At 44.0% G+C, this 23,036-nt stretch overlaps 1 protein-coding gene across 1 annotated transcript in view; it reads left to right on the forward strand.

The window, feature by feature from the left end:
* Positions 1–23,036, forward strand: part of oxct1a (3-oxoacid CoA transferase 1a) — an 88,983-nt gene that overhangs the window by 47,377 nt on the left and 18,570 nt on the right. The window contains exon 13 of the mRNA XM_063187641.1: positions 11,768–11,843. Within this exon, the coding sequence (XP_063043711.1) occupies positions 11,768–11,843 (76 nt within the window). The remainder of the gene's footprint in view (positions 1–11,767; positions 11,844–23,036) is intronic.

Genomic DNA, 23,036 nt, shown 5'->3' on the forward strand with positions numbered 1-23,036 from the left:
CGTTAGTGTGAGCGCGTCTCCTTTACTTCCTGTTCCTCTCCCATCAGCCCTCCACTTCCCTCCTGCTTTGGCCCCTTGCCTCCACTCTACCCCTCCACTCTCCCTTTCCTTCATTAGTTTTGTAAACGTGAGATGATGTTTTCTCTTATCTGTATTGGCCATGATATAATCATAGCTGCTGAAATGGCAATAAATGTAAACAATCAATAGTAGGCCCTTCCCTTCACTTGGGCAGTGGGCAGTCAGGTGATTGGGGCGTCAGACTTGAAGCCCAAAAGTTGCCGGTTCGACTCCCGACCCGCTATGTCGGTGGGGGGAGTAATTAACCAGTGCTCTTCCCCATCCTCCTCCATGACTTGAGGTACCCTGAGCATGGTACCATACCGCCGCACTGCTCCCTTGGGATGCCGTTGGGGGGCTGCCCCCTGGCACGGTATAGGCATAAATGCAATTTCATGGTGTGGAGTGACCACAGTGTGTTGTGGAGTGTCGTGTCACAGTGACGATAGCTGAACACCTAAACGGCTGAACCTTTTTGTCATCAAGTTTCTGAGGTCAAAAAGGCTAGACTAAACAGCGACCTCAGCAGTCGGGTAAGGCCAGTATCGAGGAGGATTGTTAGTTTGTTTGTCTGTCTGTCTGCCAGCTGAAAGATAAAATTATTGCTGATGCCATGCAGTGTGTATCACACTGCCTTTAGGCACTGGCTATTCACTCACAAATGCATATCTGTGGCGTTCTCTTTTGGACAAACTCTTCTTTGCAATCAGTTCAGTTCAGGCTATTTTATTGGTACCTGTTGGTAAACTGGTCAAAATGGGTGTTCTTACATATAAGCTATAAGACACCTGACACATGTAACATGGAATCTAAAAAACATGTACACAAAAATATATAATACAGGGACAATGCTGACATATAATGTATACCAGTGTTTCTCAACAGGGGTGCCGGGGCCGGGAAACATGGCTGATAAATTAATTATGTAATATGATACATATTTGTCTAAATTGATAAGTTAATGCTAGTCAGTGGAACCTTTCATCTGTAAAGTAAATATAGGTCGCCCCAGTCAGCTGCAACTTTGAACGTAGGTCGTGTGACGTCTCCAAATGTGTTACTTTTTTAAGCTTTTGTGGTATCGGGTACGATGCCATGTTACGGCTTGTTGGTTTGGGGTGCCTTGAATTTTTTCATGAATTGAAAGGGTGCCTCGCCTAAAAAAAGGTTGAGAAACAGTGATGTATACAACATGCACACAAAAGATCAGGGTGTTTGAATTTGGTGTATGAATTTCCAATTAGCGGTTATCCTACATGACCTTGCTGACCTCGGGTTGTACTGCCCAGAGCCCAGCTCCTACACACACACACACACAAACACACACACACACACACACACACACACACACACACACACACACACACACACACACACACACACACACACACACACACACACACACACACACACACACACTCATATACACACACACACACACACACACACACACACACTGTCCTGACATTTCCACACAATCAGTAGAACAGGCGCACGTTTCCCTTTTAATCGAAGACTGCCCGCCTGACTGGCCACAGTGTAGTGAGCAAACGAGGGAGCGCTAAGCCGAAAGAAACAAAAAAAAGAGAATGAGCCCGGCTTGTTTTTCAGCTGTTGCCGTCGGTGTTTGATATGGGCTGGCGGTGATGTGGCGGCGGTGGTGGCGGGTCAGTTGCGGGCCATTTGCTGGCAGTCGATGAAGCAATTAGACCTGGCCGAGCGAGCGAGCGAGAGGGGGCACGAGAGCCACAGAGGAGAGGCGAGATGAAGAGAGAGGAGAGAAAACATAGAGAAGAGAAGAGGAGAGCTACAGAGGAAAGGGGACATGAGAGGGACAGAGAAGAGGATGTAGAGAAAGGAGAGAGGAAGAAGAGAGAAGGGTAACAGGCAAGTGGAGAGGGAGAGCTGGACCGAGGTGAAGATTGTGGAGAGGATGAGAATGGAAGCGAGGAGAGCACAGGAAGGCAGAGAGAGAGAGAGAGAGAGAGAGAGAGAGAGAGAGAGAGAGAGAGAGAGAGAGAGAGAGAGAGAGAGAGAGAGAGAGAGAGAGAGAGAGAGAGAGAGAGAGAGAGAGAGAGAGAATATTAGAGAAGAGGAGAACTACAGCAGAAAGGGGATGAGAGAGAGGTGGAGAGAGATGAGAGGGAAAGGAAAGAGAGGAGAGCTGAAGAAGAGCAGAGATACAGAGGAGAGGGAGTGGGGGAACCGAGATGAAGAAAGGAGAGGCGAAGTGAGCAGAAGAAAGAGAAAGAACAGAGGGTAGGCAAAAGAGAGCAGAGATCACGTAGGTTTGTAGACTGATGGCTCTCCACTCTCTGTCCCTTTGTTCCATTAGCACAGATAATCACAGCACTAATCATCAACAGACTGCCCCTCTCCATGTGGGCAGTCGCCTCAGCAAGACTCGTGGCGAGGGGACGGCCAAGGGTTTATTTGTATATTGCATTTCATGGAGGCAGAGGCAGAGTGCCACTCAATATGCAGCAGTGTGTAAAAAGCATAGAGTATTAAATTAAGTATGAAAAGACATCTGATAAAAGCAAAGTGCAATGTACCAACGGAGATAAATAAAACAAAAGTCAAATGCGTTTCCTATATGTAAAGGCGCAAAATAGGCATCATTATGTAAAAGCATGAAAAAATGATCAACAAAAAGTTGATCTAAAATCAGTATATATACAGTCCCAGGAAAAAGTTTGTACACCCTTGGAAATGTCTTACCTTTCTGTCAAAATTGGTCATAAAACATGGTCTGATCTTCCCGGAAATCACAAGAAGGAACAACCAGAGTCTGCTTTAACTAATTCAACCCAAAGATTTACAAGTTTTCATATTTTCATTGGCCATAAGATGTAAACATTCACAGGACAGCAAGGCATAAGTAAGTACACCCTTGCATTCAATAGGTTTTAACCCCAAGTTAGTCGCAATAACCTCAACCAGATGTTTCCTGTAGTTGCAGATCAGATTAACAAAACAATCTGTTTGTATCTTGTCTCCCTCTTCTTTAGAAAACCGCCTCTCGTCAGCAAGGTTTGTGGGATGTCTGGAGTGCATAGCTTTCTTGACTTCATGCCATATAATCTCAATTGTTTTTGTCAGGGCTTTGACTGGGCTATTCCAGAATGTGTATGTCATTATTATGAAGCTATTCTAAAGTCGATTTGCTTCTTAAGTATGGGTTGTTGTCACATTTCAGCACCCATCCTCTTGTGTGCTTCAACTGTGTGACAGACTACCTCCCTTTTTTCTGTAAAATATCTCGCTAAACTTCTGAGTTCATTGTTCCACTGATAATAGCAAACTGTCAAGGGCCTGAGGCAGCAAGGTAGCCGTATATAATGATGCTCCCGCCACCATACTCAAAGGTGGAGATGATGTTTTTGTGAAGGTGTGGTTCTCCAGATCTCCTCCAAACATGACATTGTGTGTTCCCCTGAACAATTTTAACTTTGGTTTCAACGTTGGTCTACAGAATATTTTGCAGTAATTCTATGAAGCATATAAATGCTTTTTCGCAAACCTCAAAGGTGCAGCAATATTTTTTTGGACAGAAACCCCATTCATTTTAGATTGTCAGAATGAATCCCATTTTTAGCTATTCTTGGTTACATCTCCTCTTCTGAGTATGGTGGCGGGAGCATCATTATATGCGGCTACCTTGCTGCCTCAGGCCCTTGACAGTTTGCTATTATCAGTGGAACAAGGAACTCAAGTTTATTGTGATATTTTACAGAAAAAACGTGAGGAAGTCTGTCACACAGTTGAAGCACACAAGAGTATGGGTCCTGAAATGTGACAACAACCCATACTTTAGAAGCAAATCGACTTTAGAATGGCTTCATAATAATGAAATACACATTCTGAAATAGCCCAGTCAAAGCCCTGACAAAAAAACAATTGAGATTATATGGCATGAAGTCAAGAAAGCTATGCACTCCAGACATCCCACAAACCTTGCTGACGAGAGGCAGTTCTCTAAAGAAGAAGGAGACAAGATACAAACAGATTGTTTTGTTAATCTGATCTGCAACTACAGGACAAGTCCGGTTGATGATATTGCAACTAACTGAGGGTTAAAACCTACTTAATGCAAGGGTGTACTTACTTATGCCCTGCTCTCCTGTGAATGTTATGGCCTTATGACCAATAAAAATATGATAACATGTAAATGTTTGGGTGGAATTAATTAAAGCAGACTCTGATTGTTCCTTCTTGAGATTTCCGGGAAGATCAGACCATGTTTTATTATCAATTTTGACAGAAATGTAAGAAATTTCAAAGGGTGTACAAACTTTCTCCTGGGACTGTACATGCACTGTCACATAAAGGTACAGCAGCATTATGTGTTGACGGAGATAAACAGATGAATTCAGTGTGACTGCTTAAAGGGATCCAAGAAGACTGAAGTGAGTGTAAGGTAAATAACAGACAGTAATTGCTTTCCTGTCAACTTGACAGGCAATTTATGTATGACCATTCAACCTGAAACGCTTGACTAGACTTTTCGTGGGTCCTATTATCCTAGTTTAATGTACTAAGGCAGGGGTCAGGAACCTTTTTGGTGGAGAGAGCCATAAACGCCAAATTTTTAAAAAGAAATGTTAATGAGAGCCATACCATTTAAAAAAAAAAAACACTGAATAAAGCATGTATTTCAAATAAGCCCAACAATTTTAGAGTGTACTGTCAGGTTATTAGTTTTATTGATAACAGGTAAGTATAGGGTTGTCAACTGTCAACTTCATTGTGGTGAAGGTCTGGGAGAATTTTGTATTTCTTAGATGTAATTTCCTGCATTTTAACACTTTTTAACCTCCCTTGTCCCGTTTCAACTCAGTATGGAACCCGTACTTTTATTTATAAATACAGGACGATTCCATATTTCAAGGGATGGTTGGCAACCCTAGATAAGTAAGAGCCATATACAGATCCCAAAAGAGCCACATGTGGCTCTAGAGCCATAGGTTCCTGACCCCTGTACTAAGGGGATAATAGCAATGCAAATGGAAAAGGGGGTTGGACTGTTAGAACCTCCTATACACATTTCTTGCATGTCTTTACCGCCTAAGACATTACCCCTGTTATAATTCAGCTGTTACCAGAATGGCAGTGACCAAGTCGTAATGTACAGTATTACCAAAGGCCATGTGCTCGGTCAGCTCTGTCTGTGTAGTACTATGGTAATTATGTTTTTTTTTCATTACATAGGGGTGGGCGATATGCCAAAAATGTCATATCACAAATTTTTCACAGAACATCTCGATTTCCATTTTTTATCACGATTTTCCATCAAAACACAAAAACAAACAAACAAAAAAACAGGCAATTTGGGGCTACAACCATTTCTGAACAGATTTGAATGAATATAGTTGCAATTATGCATGTGCAAACATTGTTAACGAACTAAAATGTGAACGTTTCCTGTAATCCTTTTCACATGACTTTAATATGAGTGCAGGGTAGGGGTGTGACGAGACACTCAGGTCATGAGACAAGACACGAGATTGGGTTAACGAGATCGAGACGAGACGAGATTTTAAGGACATTTTATCTAACCGAGTTGTACAGACAGTGTAATACAGGGTTAACATCCAGTAACCATGAACGCATTGCTGTTTCATTGATAGAGATGCTGTAGGCCTAATTTATTTCTCACTCTCCCATATCGGTTCTTCCATTCTCTCCCCTCCCACCAGTGTGCATTGCAGGCAGCAGCATTCATGCCATGTCACTGGCTAAATCAACAAGGATCCTATAGTAGGCTAGGCTACCACAACTGAAACCTCAATATTTAAATCTGTCTTCTTATTCTTATGGTTTATCTAGGTTGGTGTTATTGTGTAAGATAAATTCTCTAATAGTTCGCTAATGGTTCCCTAATAGTTTCTTAATTATGCTAATAAAATTGCTAGTTAGCTTATTCGCATTAGCCAATAACTAATTTACCAGCGAAGATAGTTCGCTTTGCCAACTCCAAACAACTGGAATGGAAATGATCCCACATTTTGCAGTGTGTGGTCCATGATTACAAATTCCATCACTAATTATTCCATTTTGCAGTGATTTTGCAAACTTATAAAAAAAAAAACTTTCTGGATCACAAATCTCGCGAGACAGATTTTTAAGGCAACGGGAGTTTAATCTGAGATCTCGTCACACCCCTAGTGCAGAGCGAATTTTTCCCCCTCACTTCAGTGTTATTTCATGTGTGCATACTTGCTGCCCATTTGAAGTGATGTTGGTTTGGGAATTAGTGGAGGACTTTTAAATACCACTGTGCTAAGTAGCATAGACAGACACTGGGGACAGGTGGACACTTTGTTTTCTGACTGAACAGCAGTTTGCGGGCGTTTGGCGTTTTCACGTGGATGTTACAGACATTCCAAGTTACAAAAGCTAATGGAGATGTTTGCCCTAATTTTACTGACTAAACCGATCAGTATGCTCTCTGTCAAGCAATCACCCTGAAGAGATCACTCAAGCATGCACACAGGTTACACAAACACCCTCTCCTTCACTCTCCCCTTTCACATGTTTGTGAAATCTAATTGAAATATTCCATGCATAAAGCGTGAGTTGCCATCTTGCCTGTGCATTGTTCTCACTGCGTTGTTGAAACAGTAAGGGGATTGCCGATGTTTGGGCTGTTGTTTCTTCTGGGGCTGTTGTTTCTTTTGGGCTGCGTGTAACAACCCTCAACACAGCGCAAGCTATCTGCAAAACTCGCGTGCCCTCGTCATTTTTTGTGCTCAGCTTGATGTTACTGGAAATGCAGAGTTAATTGAGTGTGAATTGATTGAAAATGTTGTCATACCAAAATGGTGTCCGTATTGATTCAGGGTAACTACTTATTTATGATCTGGGCTCTAGATTAACACCTGCCAACCAGCCAAATGTTGGTGAAAAATCAGTTTGGCTGGTAGAAAAGAAAAAGAAAAGGAAACTAGCCTTGACCCATTAGTGAGTGTGGGTTTGGCTAGTAAGAGTAACATCCACTAGCCATTTTGGCTGGTGATGAAAAAAAAAATGTAGAGCCCTGCTCTGTGAGCAACCTTGCTCCGCTCAGTAATCTTTGATACAAAACCTGACAGTCTTGATCGATCGCTGTCTGCACCAACTGATACTAATGAGCACACAAATCACGTCCGACACGTTTGATTCAATGCAAAGCACTGTTTGCAATGCACTGTTCTCAACATGAAACTTGTTTTGACATCATTGCGAGGAAATAAGGACAGTATAGTAGAATTTCTGCTTTTTGAGGTTTCATACACTTTGAATCCAAGGCTGTTCCAGTATTCTACAAAGCCATGGAAGGGCAAGATGAGCTATAATCGGAGAAATCACTTGACCTACTACAGGAGGAAATGTGGAATGAATGCATTGTTGCCTTTAGACTTTATGCTTCTTCGCAAACCGCCACCACTGTGAATCCATGGCTGCTCCAGACACAAATAATGTATTGTGCTCCCTGACTTTCTCCCTTTCGCTTTCTGCATCACCCCAATGGTGTTTCAGGACCAATGGCGTCAGTTGGCGCATGTATACATCTTTCCCCCACTCTCCCTCCTTCCCTCTTCCTGGTGCATTTTGGTCCCACTTGCGTTGTGGCCTGTGCGGCTGACTCATTTTACCACCCACCTCCTCAGCGCCACTCTGCCCCTCAGGAGATCCAATAAGCGCCATAAATCTGCCTGCTAATAGCACAGTGGCACTGGTTGAAGGGAGCAGAGGGAGCAGGGAACGGCTCACAGGCTGAAGGCAGTTTTGACGTCTTGGACACACACACACACACACACACACACACACACACACACACACACACACACACACACACACACACACACACACACACACACACACACACACACACACACACACACACGGTATGTACATTCAGAGACGTACACCCAGATAGACTGAGAGAGAGGAAGAGACACGCACACTCACATAGGCTCGAAATTGGAATCTTGCAGCTGCAGTGACATAAATTTGGACGGAGGAACAATCGATTGTGGATGAGTCAGGGATATCTTTACAGCTTCGTCTTTGAATAACAGCCTCACATCTGCAGCGACGCATCCGTGTATTTGGCTTGGGAGCAAGCAGGTGAATTTTAGAGACACATAGTTACCGAGACAGAGACAGATGTTAAGAATATCCTTTACTGTTCTTTTTCTTTCTTTTTTTGTTTTACCGTTCTTAATCTTCCATTTTTTCTTTAAGTTTTCTTTTTCTCACTCCGTTCATGTCCTTCCAACAGATCCTTAAAGTTGGTACTTTTCTGATCGGCAAGTTGTCCTCATCCAAATGGAATGGACTCTACATGTAGATGAGTGATGGAGGTCGGAGCGACCTTGGATTGAAAATGTAAAATGGTTGTTGAGGGTGACTTGAGCAGCTTAGTTGAGGTGAATACACCCAATTGCGTTAGCCTTGAGTGCTTTATATTTTGCAGTTCAATGTGGATTCATCTGCCCTCCCTTTGGCAAATTGATTTACGCTCTCGGGCTTCAGCCTTGCTGAAGTGAATAATCACAAGTTGAATGTAATATTTTTCAAAAACTCTCTCTACGAATGAAACGCAAACATAGCCTTCCACAAGTGCCAAAATGGCTATTTGAATTCGATAGTTACAAGAAAACTCTGTCTCACTGCTAGTTAGACACAGACACAGACACAGACACAGACACAGACACAGACACACACACACACACACACACACACACACACACACACACACACACACACACACACACACACACAGACACAGACACAGACACAGACACAGACACACACACAGACACACACACACACAGACACACACACACACAGACACACACACACACAGACACACACACACAGACACACACACACAGACACACACACACAGACACACACACACAGACACACACACAGACACACACACACACACACACACACACACAATCTTTCACAAGTGCCAAAAATGGCTATTTAGAATGCTGCTACTGTTTGGGGCGGCCACTCGTTGCATCCGCTGATGTCTGATCTTCTACTGCTGGAGAATGGCCAGCTGCTCGCAGGGCCTCATCTCCCACAGATGGCACACGTTGTGGTTCATTTGCTTTTGAAGGGGAGCCGTCCCAAATCCGCCTCTTTCGCTTACAGAAGGGAATGGCAGTTTGGATGGCTCCAAAATATTATGGTAGACATTTGTTTATTTATTTGTCTTTTTTTAAAGTAAGGTAATGTTTCAAATGGCTGCATTGAAGTTGCTGCAAAATTGCAGGAGAGTACATAAGGGAAATTGTTTTTGTGGGTCCCGCTCCCTCCTAACCATGCATAGCTTATTTCCCTTTCTGGCCAATTGTAACCCCACCCCCACCCCATCTCTCTCCCCTACCCATTTCTTTTCTCACTCTTCCACCATCATGTTAGCCTGGCTCTCACACATGCTTCGTGCATCTTCGTTAAACTTTGTGAGCTCGCACTTGGGTCTGGAAATTTTAGACGAGCCCGAAGGAATCAGATATTTCACAGCCTGTCCAATCAGAATCGCTGGGCGGGATTGCGGGGCGGGTTATATACAAGTCAGTGGTTGAGGTGGTACTGATTAAAATAAAAGCATGTGAATTCTCCAATCAGGTTCGAGCTGTTTTGAACACACCCACGCCTTTCCAGAGCTAAGCGATTGACAATGTAACAACCATCGCGTCAGAACCAGGTTACCATCATGTCACAATAAAGGCAAATTGTATTATTTGGTTTTGGAAAACAATAGTGTGCAAAGGATATTCGGTAACAATTGACGCCGATGTCATACGTAACACATGGCGGTGTCATAACAATGTCGTAACGCAGTCATGCACACGTCATAAACATCATGTCAATGTCATAAACATTTTATGACTGTTGCCATTAAGTAATATTCAGCCCAAACAATGTCAACTTTCCATGACCATAAACATTTATGACACTGACAATGACACATGGGTGCCGCTAGGGGGGCATGACTGTGTCATAACATCATTTGACACTGTCATGACATGTTCAAGTGTTACCGGATATAAGCCCAGCCATGGCTCAAACCGCTGGGCACTGGACTGGGTCCGTGTATCATCCGATCATTCAACTATTCCATTCACTGTGGCAAACGGAAAAACAAAAAAATGATTTCGTTTTCCAGTTTTTTTTATGAGCAAAAAATTGGGGATTGATGTTTGTTTTCGTTTTTCAACCCAAAGCAACAAATCATAAACAGGGAAACCGAAACAAAATTTTAACAGTAATTTGCATTTATTGGTTTTCTTTATCTAGTGGAGTCTCGTGATGATGTCACAAGGCATCATTTTTAATTGGGATGTTGAATGAAGAAATGTCCACCAAATTTGTTCTGCCTTGGCTGGCAGCGGAAACTGTTTTCTTCACGGAGGCGTCTGTGAAGGGTCATAGAGTGTATTACAGGCTACCCTCTCACGGCTTGTCTCTCACGGCGCGTCAGTCTGTAGGCATGTGACCTTGGGCACAAACGCGAGATGCCAGTTGACCATGGTGCCATTTGGGGTAAATTTTGCGCAGCCTGGTTTGACAGACAGCACATGTAGGCCTAACACGTGTAACTCACCCGACTCGCTTGGTAGGGTATGTTAGTGGCCAGACCGAGGGATAGTATCATCTTAATGGAAAGACACTTCAGGTCCACGTTAGGGTTCAAATGGGGCCATGCGCAACGCATCCAAATCAAGGGAGGTGTTCCATGGTGGTTTGCCAGATAGAGGTAGAGGCCGGTCGGATGGAGACGTCTAGCACCTTACACAAACGTTCGCCTACAGTAGCTGAAGTAATGCTGATGTGGCATGCAGAAATAGCAACCAGATACGCCTTAACTGTGGAGGAGACCTCGCTATAGCAGGAATAGGCTATCAGCAGACGGTACCAAGCAGTGGAAGAAAAGTTTGTTCCGACTCACGCACCAACGATCAAAACTCATTCCACCTGTAGTAGCCTAATACAAAGATTTAGTGGAGGGAGCCTTAGCCCATTGGATAGTCACAATTATTAATGAGGTTATGTAGACACATATACTAGGCCTACTGGACCAGACACAGTAGGCTACAGTGCGTAAAGGAGTTGGGCTAGCTTTACCATCCACAGGCCCCGACATAAGGGGGCTGCCAGGGTAGAAAGATGTTCAGTGGAGTAGGAGCATCAGCAGGCTGACTATAGGCCTAGGGGAAATGCGTAAAGCAGCGCGTTTGGCAGTCACTTCTGCACTATCGTGTCTTACTTGGGCGAGCAATAGAAAAGCACCGCGGAAAATGAGACCAATAATAGTAAATAAGACTTGTTATTTTGTTTTGGTTTTCTCGTTTATTACTTGTTCTGTTTTGAGTTGGCAAAAAAGGAAAATCAACACAACTCCCGATGTTTTGCCTATAAGAAAAATGGGAAAACAAAATATGGAGTCGTTATTTCGTTTTCTGTTTGCCATATCAAATGGATTAGTTGAATGATCGGATGATACACGGACCAGACTGCTACACTGGTGACCCGGGTTCAATTCCGGCCCGGGTCATTCCTTCCTCGTCTCTCTCTCCCCATTCATTTCCTGTCTGTCTCCTACTGTCTTGTCTCAAAAGGAATAAAAAGGAGCAGTATATATATATATATATATATAAGTGTTACCGGATGTTCTAATAAGTCCTTCTCTCTCTTCCCTTAGCGGCCACATTAATTTGACCATGCTGGGGGCCATGCAAGTGTCCAAACATGGAGACCTGGCCAACTGGATGATCCCGGTAAGGCTCTCCATCACTATTATACTGTATATACACTGACATACGTATTATCCATTTTGGAATTTTTTTTTTACATGCATTTACATTTTTGCATGCATCTACAACATTTTATACATACGTACGTATATCCATTTTGGAATGCATTTTGTATAGGTTGAAAAAGTATGTTCTCAAAATATTTGAATGGCAAAAATTAATACATTGATAATAGGACGCCTGAATTTCCAGTAATAAGATGCAAAATTTAAAACATTTTGCAATGAAACTCCCTTATTTCTCCCTTAGTTCATTTTCCATCTCCATTTGTACCTGAATCTGCCGTACTTCCCGAGACACTACACATAATTGCGCATTAGCTTTGTTTTGTGATGGCAAGGCAACTTGTGGATAGAGGGAATTACAATTAATTACTCGCTGATTAAAGAGATTAAAGAGTAAAGTGTGTTTTACTGTGTAATTACATCATGCAGAAAAATTAGCCTTGGTTGAACAGCATGATGGGTTGCAGAGAGACTTGTTGGATGACTTGCAACAGGTGTGTGCATGTGTGTGTCAGTATGAGTGCGTGTGTGTTCATGTGTGTGTTGTGTGTCTTCTTTTTTTATGCATCCACTTTTCTACAAGGGAGTTCAAAAACTCGTTTCCAAAGCACTCCTTTTTGATATTAACTTATTTTCCTCTTTCGATCGCTATATGATTCAATCTTTGAAGTATGCGATGTGTGAAATCGAAAATAATTAGATGTACCCGCTTTCATCCGACTTGCCTCAGTTATGGTGTTTGTGTTTGGGTTCTGCCTGTGTAACGCATTTTCACATTTTTAAAATGTTCTGCATAGACTGCATTTGAAAGTCGACATATACAGCGTTTCACATGTGCTACATGGTGCTCAGAGCTCTGTATTTTCACCAAAACATTGTGTTTAGTAAAGGGTACAGAAGGCATTGAACAAAGTGCAGAGTTTGATCAATGTCGAAGGAAGTGTTTATGAAATTCACAGTTTGAGAATGAAACAGCTGAGACGGGGGCGCTCAGTTGCACAAGGGGGGCATTAGTCTATTTTATTTTTTCACCGTAAGGATGCCGTTGCCAGGCTTATCACGAGGTGAAGGGGACGTTGGGCAGCCTTATGATGCGGTGAAGGGGCCGTTTGTGCAAAAAAGGTTACTGATCTAGGCCCTGCCGTGGCCTAAAAGTAAGGGCACTGGGTCACTACTCTGGCGACCCAGGTTCGATTCCGGCACAGGTCATTTGCAGATCCTTCCCTGTCCCCCCCCACCCACCCACACACACACACACACTCATTTCCTGTCTCTCCTCCACTGTCCTGTCAAAAATGGCAAAAAAAAGCCCTAAAGAATATAGTATGTAAAAAAATAACCCCTGATCGAACTACTTTCTGGTTTATGGGGCTACCTCCACCACAACACTCCCTCCTCTCCTCTTGTGCTCATGGAGATCTGCTGACAGCCCTGCTTGACATTCCTCCCGCCTCGGTCGCGGGAATAAGAGACTGGAAACGGAGCTCTCTGGAGGAGCTGGACAGCCTCCTAATTGCACACCACAAACAATAGCATTGCGACCGTCACACCATGCGTGTGGAATATGGAGAGCAGACGGAGTGGGGAAAAGATAAGGAGAGGGGAAGGGGAGAGAGAAGGGAAGGGAAGGAAGAAGAAGGGAAAAAAGAAGAAGGGGGTGGAAAAAGAAAAGCGAGATGTCATTGTCAAGCCAGCATGCTGTCAGCTGTAATCGCTGGTGGTGCCTCATAATCTGCCAGGCTCAGCCTCTCTCTTTCTTTCTCTCTCTCTCTTGCTTTCTCTCTCTCTCTTGCTTTCTCTCTCTCTCTCTCTCTCTCTCTCTCTCTCTCTCTCTCTCTCTCTCTCTCTCTCTCTCTCTCTCTCTCTGCCTCTGTCTTTCTTTCAGCCTCACTCTCTCACTCTTGCTCCATCTCTCTCTTTCCCTCTCTTCCCCTCTCTCTCGCTCCCTTGCTCTCTCTCTCGCTCTCTCTCTCGCTCTCTCTCTCTCTATGTCTTGCGCTCACTCTCTCTCTGCCATTCTTTCAGCCTCACTCTCTCACTCTTGCTCCACCCCCCCCTCTTTCTCTCATCATGTCTCAGCCTCAGCCTATGTCTCTCTCTCTTTCTCTCTCTCTCTCTCTCTCTCTCTCTCTCTCTCTCTCTCTCTCTCTCTCTCTCTCTCTCTCTCCCTGTCTCTGTGTCTCTGGGCGGCTGTAAGTGAATCTCTGCCTTATTACCGGTGCAGTCACAACACTCGGGGAGCCATCACGGCAGCTAAAGAGCCAATTTACTCTCTCTGTCTCCCCCCCCCTCTCTCTCTCTCCCACCAGCACTGCTGCTATACCGCACAAACATGAATTATTACACACCATCCTGGGTAAGCGCGTCAAGACCTGCGCGACACTAATTACACTTTCCTAGCTGTTTTTTTTGTTTTTTTTTTTTTGCAGCGAATTTTGTGGAACACTCGTGAATACTCAAATATTGTATTAATTTTTTTTATTTAGTTTGAGGACTTGGTTGTTGTGCAGTGTTGGCTCGCCTCAGCAAAGTGGCCTTGAACAGCCCATGTTTCATAAAATTTCATTAGTTCCCTAAAACCGATGGTATTTTAAGGTTTTCTGTCCAAAAATGTCCCTTGACTTCTTATATTGGTAGACTCAGTTGTTGCACAGTGTTGGCTATCCGTAGCAAAGTAGACTTCCCATCTGATTTTAAGTGAAAGTTGGCCTTTATCTTCTTAATATTTGTATTCAACTTATTGTAATCATCCTATCATCTTTCCTGCAAGGTAAATAACCCAAGTATTACATTTGAGAAGTCGCAGACAACAGTCAACAACGTTGAGTCTTTGAGCCAATGCCTCTTCCACTGCCATTTTTCTGGTAGGCCTACAGCTCGACACAGTGCGTCTCTGCCGCCACTTTTTGCTTTTCGATTTGGCATGACACAGCTCAATCAAAGAGCAAAAAGTGGCGGCCGTATCAAGCTGTGTCGAGCTGTACGCCTACCAGAAAAACGACAGTGGCCTTATCTGATTTTTTGCAGGGTAAAAAAACAAGTATTACAATACATTTGGGAAATCGCAGACAACAGTCAACAGCGTTGAGTCTTTGAGCCACGTGTACTTGCGCTTGCAGCCACTTGTTGGAGCACTAGAAGAGCTTTATGGGGTGATGTCAACTTATGGTTCCCTGGGGCGGGCGACTCTTTTATTCAACTGTATTATGGCTCCCTTTACACAAAAATACCCTCAAGAGAGCAATGCTGCAATAGGCCAGGTCACAGATGGAGAGGCATGCTGTCACATAATGCCAAGCGTTTCCTGTCATTGGGATGCCCCTCATGAGGACCATAACCAGTGAAGTGTCACAGACCCATTGCTGTAGTGCCATATATGAAACAACACAGCAACAACCTCACACACACACACACACACACACACACACACACACACACACATACACACACACACACACACACACACACACACACACACACACACACACACACACACACACACACCTACAAACAATGCGACCACAGCATCACCCCCTCATGAGGACCAAAGCCTGTGTCAAAGACTGCATTGCTGCAGTGACGCACGCACGCACGCACGCACACAGCATCACTCCATACACTCATAATACTCATAGTCCCAGCATCAGCCACTGTCCAGCCATGCTTCTCTACAGTAGCTGTTCAGAGAAGCACACATGTTTATTTTTTTTCCCTCTCCCTGCCTTAGATGACTTCCATTGAAGAGCTCTGTTCTGTGCTCTCAGTGACCAGCCTTTTGTTCAGTGTCTCTGTCTGACCACACACTGACCTCCTCCCTGTGGTGTTCAGATGTCACACACGCACGCACGCACGCACGCGCGCGCGCACACACACACACACACACACACATGTGCCATGTACACACAGACACACATAGGCAAAAGAACACATACACACACACACACACACACACACTCACACACCCTCTTTGACAAGGCTGTGGACAGTCAATAGCAAGAGCCCCTCGGCAGCTCTGTGCCTCTTGTCTCCTCTCCGCTGCTCTCCTCTCAGCAGCCTAGTGGGTTATTTATAGCACAACGCCCCCCCCCCCCCCCCCCCCTTTCACCCAGCCACGGCTTACTGCTGTCTGCCTGCCTGCCTGCCTGCCCGCCCGCCCACTGTCCTGTTTGTCTGTCTGTATGTGTGTGTCTGTCTGTCTGACTGTCTGTGTCTGACCGGCTGCCCTCTTGTCCGTGTGTGTCTGTGTGTGTGTGTGTGTGTGTGTGTGTGTGTGTGTGTGTGTGTGTGTGTGTGTGTGTGTGTGTGTGTGTGTGTGTGTGTGTGCGCGCGCGCGCGCATGTCTCCCAGTCTGTCTGTCTGTGTCGATGTGTGTGTGTGTGAGACAGTTTCTGTCTCCATCACCTGTGTCATTTGTCGCTTACGTGAACATGTAATCGCTACATGATGAAGCTTCTGTGCTGTGTGGTTGCTGGTGGAAAACAGGAGGTAAGCTGTCTTGTACAACCTTTCATGTCATATAGTGTTGACAGCCAATTCAAGTCAAGGTTTCAAGTCATTTCAGTCATATATTGAATTGAATCTATTAACAGGTTCTATCTTTCAGGTTCAGTCGTTAAAGTTGCAGAGAGTAAAGTTCAGCTGATCAACAGCTGTGCAAAACAATACATAATCAATACAGTATATTTTTTCAAGTTGCAATTATTTCCATGGGCATTTCCAGAGAAATTTAAAGCACTAATTTAAAGCACATATTAAAGCATTTCAAAGAATTGGAAACTGCAGGACTGATGCACACAACAGCCAATAAAATGTCGTTCAGTATCTGGCTGCTTGTACTGCCTTGCTTTGTGTAGAAATGTAATGCATTGCAATACATCCTAGAATCGATACTGAACCAATTTGAAGCGAATCGTTACCTTCCGAATCGAAACGAATGGGAAGGGCAGTGCCAATGCACATACTGTAATACTATAAATAAGTTGTAAATAGTTTGTAAATAGGTGGAAAATTGCACATACAGTAAGTGACACATGTAAATAGTACCCCGAAAGAAGCTACTAAAGCTTATGAACAGGAGATCTAATAGTTCATGCATCACTGTGATAAGTGAGTGATGGTACACACGGCGCAAAGTGAGGCTGTGTTTCTTACAGAACTTTGAGTCTTTGCAACAGCTGACGAGGCGTTTGGAACACCTCACGATGAGTCATTATTGCCGTCTGCCAATGGTAATGGTTTTCAAAGGGAAGAAAGCCGTAGTCAGTCATCAGCAAATGTCAATTTAATTAGGAGACATCATTGCACAGGTGCGTGGGTGCGCGAGAGACCGAGAAGGAGATCGAGAGAGAGAGGGGAGGGAGGGAGGATGAGTTAGAGGGTGAGGTGGGTGAGAGATGATGATGGAGAAATGAGTGAATGTGTGAGTGAGTTAAGAAGACACAATGACATAGAGATAGATATGTATATAGAGAGAGTATGAGGGAGAGAGACATGGAGAAAGACAAGGAGGAAGAGAGAATGAGTGAGTGATTAGTAAGATGACTGAGAGATGGGATGAGTAAGGGAATGAGAGAATGAGTTAGACAGGGAATGAGAGAGCATGTAGAGAGAGGCAATGAGGTATGGAGGGACAGAGAGAGGAGGATGAGTGAGTGAGAAAAGGGAAGAGAGAGGGAGAGGATGTGATGAAATGAGAGAACGTGAATGAGTGAGTGAGTGAAAGAGGCAGAGAGGATGTCATGAGATGAGAGAAGAAGAACGAGAAAGGGGATGCATTGAGAGAGTGGGATTGAGTGATGGAGGGAGAGGATGACTGGATGAGTGAGTAAACGAGAGAGAGAGAGAGATAGTGATGAGGTGAATAGGAGGATAATACTTCAGAGAGCCATCGGTCAATCACTCCTTGTCTGGGTGCCTTATGGAGCAGACAGACGGGTTTAGTTTTACCAGTAGGCAAACAAGGAAATTGCCTAGGGCCCCACCAAAATGTCCCCTCTATAGGGGCCTCCAATAGTCATCCCCAGCCTCATGGTGGTACTAAATATCAGATAAACTCATTCATGTGTATATTTCGCCTAAGGCCCCAAATTTGGTAGAACCGCTGATTCAGGGCAACACTTGGCTTCCGTAATCACTGTAATCTCCCATTAGCTCTCTGCTACATAGCACTCTCCTACAAAAGCCACTGTGGCCTGCTGGACAGGGACACTGAAGGGAGACCCAGGCCGTGTCTCAAATGCTGCACTTGTGCACTTCGGGCACTGTTTTTCAGTGCCTAGGGCGCTCACGCTGAAAATTTCAGTTGAGCCAGTGCACTGAAAGTGCCAGGATGATCCCCTAACAATGGCGGAAAAATGCAGTGCTTTAATGATGGACACTGCACGCACTAAACGGCGGCCATGTTGACAATGACACAGAGGAAATGTGGCATTCAGTTCAGTAGAAGAGTTTGGTCAACAGTCTCTTAATTCTGTAAGTAATGTTGATGGGACACCAACCTTTTCATGCCAACCAAAGTATTGTATGTGTGATTGTTGTCCTTTGGGGTGAAGGACATGGAAATACAAGCACCAGACGCTGTGCATTGTAAACAGTAGCCAACTCGTATTTTGGCAAGCTAATGCCATGCTCAGCCGTCACTTCCAGCGAGGGCACAGTGCATAGTGCTCAAAATTTTCCACGACACTATGCACTAAAGACCTCAGTGCACTGTGTGCACTGTGCACTGACTGTCAGTGCACTAACAAAAGTGTGTCATTTGAGACACAGCCCCAGATACTACATTGTACTAAATTACAATGCATTAATGATAAATAATAATAATAATAGCAATATGTACATCTGTGTTATATAGTGCTTTTCATGGCACTCAAAGTCTCATTACATTAAACTTGGCTGACGTTTTCATTCAACGTGACTCAAAGGATGACACAGGGCTGCTGAAAGCAGAGACGTACATTTCAGCAAAAAAAAAATATTGATTCCAGTTGAAAAACTGTACGAATATTTATTTTACACTTTTGGATTTTCAACAACGTTATAGCCATAGCTTCAAAATGCAAAAAGAAGGAATGGGTACAAAAGACCAAATATTTTGGGAAGGTAATTTACTGACCACAAGTTAACTGAAATGGGCTGGTAACCAGTTGAACCTCAATAGTCCACAGACATTTGACAGCCCTGTCTGGGTCCCTTATGGAGCAGATCAGACAGTGCAGTGCTCCTTAGTGTAATCATAGTAATCTCCCATTAGTTCTCTGCTGCCCAGCACTTTCTTACAAAGGCCACTGTGAAGTGGACTGCTGACCAATATGTGTCTAAGGCTGAAGTGCTGAAGGTGGATCCACATACAGAACATCAGTGGTCTCCAAATGGTGGCCTGCGGGCCAGATGCGGCCCATGCATGGCAAACATTTGGCCTGCCATAGCATCCGCCTATGGCCATACGATCAGGCGATTTGTTTGGCCCTCAGCCTCATTTGCGCTACATAATTTGGCCCTTGGAGAAAACTAATTGGAGACCACTGCAGTACATGTTTTGACACAAGGGTGATGAAAATAGATCCAAAGAATACAGTATGTGTTTAGTAGAGTCCAAGGATGAGCATCATTATCCTGTGAATGGCAGGGATGAAAGAGGGACTGGAAGGATGCATCATGCGCCATTAGAAGTAATAGCCTAGATCAGGGGTGCTCAGACTTTTTCATCATGTGAGCTACTTATTGAAATGGGTGTGTGACAAAGATCTACCCTGGGTTCGGGGGTTTCTCCTCGTGAAAATGTGAAAATACAGCTGTTAGAAATGCAATTTTAACACAATATGAGAATGTATCTGTATGAATACACTTCAATAATGAAAGGTGAATCAGCGGTGAATAACAACCTCATACAGACCTTATTTAGGCCTACTGTAGCCTAGATTACGCCTGTTTTTGATCTCAAAGGGAGACCATAGGCTACTGTAGTATCAACTTATGATAAATTTCATTTTCATAAATGAACATAATATTAATTAAGACTTAATTATGTGCCCTCTTGGTTTCTGGACAGATTTTATGTGATCCCCTTTTCACTTTAATATGAGGGCAGAGCGATTTTCTCCCTCCCTGAAGTGTTATTTCATGTGTGCATGCTTGCTGTCACCTATTTGAAGTGATGTTGGTTTGGGATTTCATGGAGGACGTTTTTAATGCCACTGTGAGAAGTAGGCAGAACAGCGGTTTGTGGGCGTTTGGCGTTTTCACGTGGATATTGTCTTCGTGGACGTTACAGACATCCCAAGTTCCCAAAAAATAAACAAGGAGACATCTACTGAATGAACCGAAAAGCGCGCTCTCTGTCTAGCGGCCGCGCTGAGCAGACCATTTGAAAAGACGCGCCTGCACTCAGGTTTAACAGGCACACCGCATTCACTCTCCCCTCGCACGCGTGACTATGAAATCTAATCGAAGTAGCCAACTCCACGCTCAATGCGGGAGTTGCATCTTGCCTGCACTTCTAGAGCATTGTTTAAAAAAAAAAAAAAAGCAGGGGATTGCCGGTGTTCGGGCTGTTGTTTTCTTCTCTGGCTGTTTCTTTTGAGCGGTGACGCTGCCTGTAGGCTGAACATATGGCACACGGTATCTGCAAACGTCTCGTGCCGTCCTATTTTTTGTGCTCGGATGTTATAACTTATGAAGATTTTGTTGAGTGTGGCGCTTGACACTGACAGTTATCCTCCTTATCTGAAGACGTCGTTGTGTTTATGGTAGGCCTATTTAGTGTAGACGCCTGAAGTTAGCCTGTCAGATTCTGGGTATCAGGGAACTTTTTTTTCTTTTTTTTTTTAAATGTCCTACGATCTACCAATACTGCCTTCGCTGGTCGACCGCGATCGACGTATTGAGCACCCCTGACCTAGATACTATCATTGGCAAGAGGTTAGGGAGTCGCGCTTGAATCCTGAGGATGCCTGTCCAAGGCACAGAGACACTGAAGACGCATGCACACTGGTTGCATCCTTAACATTACAGGTACATTTGGCGGACGCTTTCAACCAAAGCTACTTACAATTGAGGGTGTAATCATAGCCTACAACACTTGCGGACACAAAGTGCACAGGGAATATATAGAACAGTACGGTTTTTTTAAAGTACATTAACACAGGGTTAAGTAGCGTACACATACACACACACAAACACACACTCCCAACACCCTATCATTCTGTAATTGCAGGGCTGACAATATGTCATTGTCTGGTGCTTGAAATCAATAATGGAACAATGGGGTACATTTGATAGTAGATAGTCATATCATAATAACTGAAATGCTTTGATGATTTCAAGTGGAACACTGTTTCCTGATTTCTGTCCCGACTCGAGGTGTATTTTGCGTCTTGCTAAGGAGAGTGGCATGCTGCCAGTATGCCTTCAGAATACAGGGGTTTTTTGCGTCAGATTGTGGAAGAAGAATTTGTTGATTTTTTTGACTGTTTAGGCATGTAGTAGTTCATCTCGAGGACATGGTGTCATATTCTGCAAATCTCTAGCTGCGGCGGCTGTAATGCCTGCAAAATGATCCTGAAACTGTCGGGACCAACACAAAGAATTGTCATTGAGAAGACTTGTCTTTGAAAGCTGTCATATCCTCCACACACTGCCTGTGTTGTTTTTTGAGAAGTAGCTTGTACGTTTGCAATCTAAAAAAAACACCAGCAAAAACAAAGTCAAGCATCAGTTAACATGCACAATATGTCAGTGAAGAAGAGGCAATGCATCTGCTAGAACCAGCATTGTTGAGAAAGAAATGGAAATGGACAGAGGCATGCACACACTGATTGAGTTGAGGACAAACGTATTGGGGCGCAGTGGCTCAATGAGCGAAGTTGTCGTACCATTAAACTGGCGACCCGGGTTCGATTCCAACCTGAGGTCCTTTCCACTCCCACTTTCCTCTTGCTCGCTCTCTCCCACTCGTTTCCTGTCACACTCTGACACTGTCCTATCCTAAATAAAGACATAACCCCCCCCAAATATCTGTATCTAAAGAAAAGGAAAGAATAAAAAATACAAGATGTCTTCGGGCAAGTTAAAAAAAAGTGCAACATCTCAAAGGTACACTGTGCAAGATTTTTATTAGTTTATTTCCAGAATTCATTCTACCCATTCACTAATGTTACATTTTTCATGAATACTTACGACCACTATCAAGTTCTAAGTATTCATTATGACTGGAAAAATTGCACTTTTCATACATGAAAAGGGGGATCTTCTCCATGGTCAGCCATTTTGAATGTCCAGAAATAGCCACTTGGTCCATACTAGAAAATATTAGTTAATTACTTAGTAAACTTTCATGAAAAGATCAAATTTGGCAATAGGCAGCCCCGTTTCAATGAACAGCATAGTTGCAGTACCTTTTTAGATGCGTCCCAGCATCTCTATAAGAGGGTCTGTCCGTCCGCTGTCCGTCCGTCCGTCCGCCCGTCCGTCCGTCCGTCCGTCTGAAACGCATTCCTTGTCTGAAACGCTGTCTTGTCTGAAACGCTGTCTGAAACGCGTTCCTTCCTGTGTCCACAAGGCGGAGGCAGAGAGGCATTTTGGCCTGGAGCGAATGTGTGTCAAAACGTATACGATATGTTACCAAACCGGCAAGGCTAAGCTGATTGCATTGTGAGACAACTGAGGGGTGCATTCAATTTTCGGCATTGTTTTGCGTTTGGACAGTGGTAGGCAACTTCGTTCCTTCTCCACAGCACACCAACACCACTGTGAGTGTCACTTAATGTTCACGGTCTTGTGATAGGCCTACACTTCGGCTGATAGTGTCGCGTTGTGCAGCTATTTTGGTTCATCAGAATGGAAATTAACGATTTACAAGTCGGCAGGCAGTATTTCACACAGATGTTTGTGCTCGGATAGAGGGGCGTTAGCATTGCATAACGCTCCACGACATGGAGCCGTAATAAGTTGACAGGCGACCAGCAGCGCTACAGCACTTCCTCTAAACGCGAGTTTGCAAACATTCTGCCACTAGCCTACGTTTCAGTGAGTAGTCAGTGTTCTCGAACTAGTAGACAGATGGGCCATTTGCATTTCACATACGTTGTGTTACTGATGTTTTCGGGCATATTGCAAGGGAGAACGCTCCACGACATGGAGCCGTAATAAGTTC

This window comes from Engraulis encrasicolus, chromosome 21, assembly GCF_034702125.1.
Source record: "Engraulis encrasicolus isolate BLACKSEA-1 chromosome 21, IST_EnEncr_1.0, whole genome shotgun sequence".
In the NCBI taxonomy this organism is placed as follows: Eukaryota; Metazoa; Chordata; class Actinopteri; order Clupeiformes; family Engraulidae; genus Engraulis; species Engraulis encrasicolus.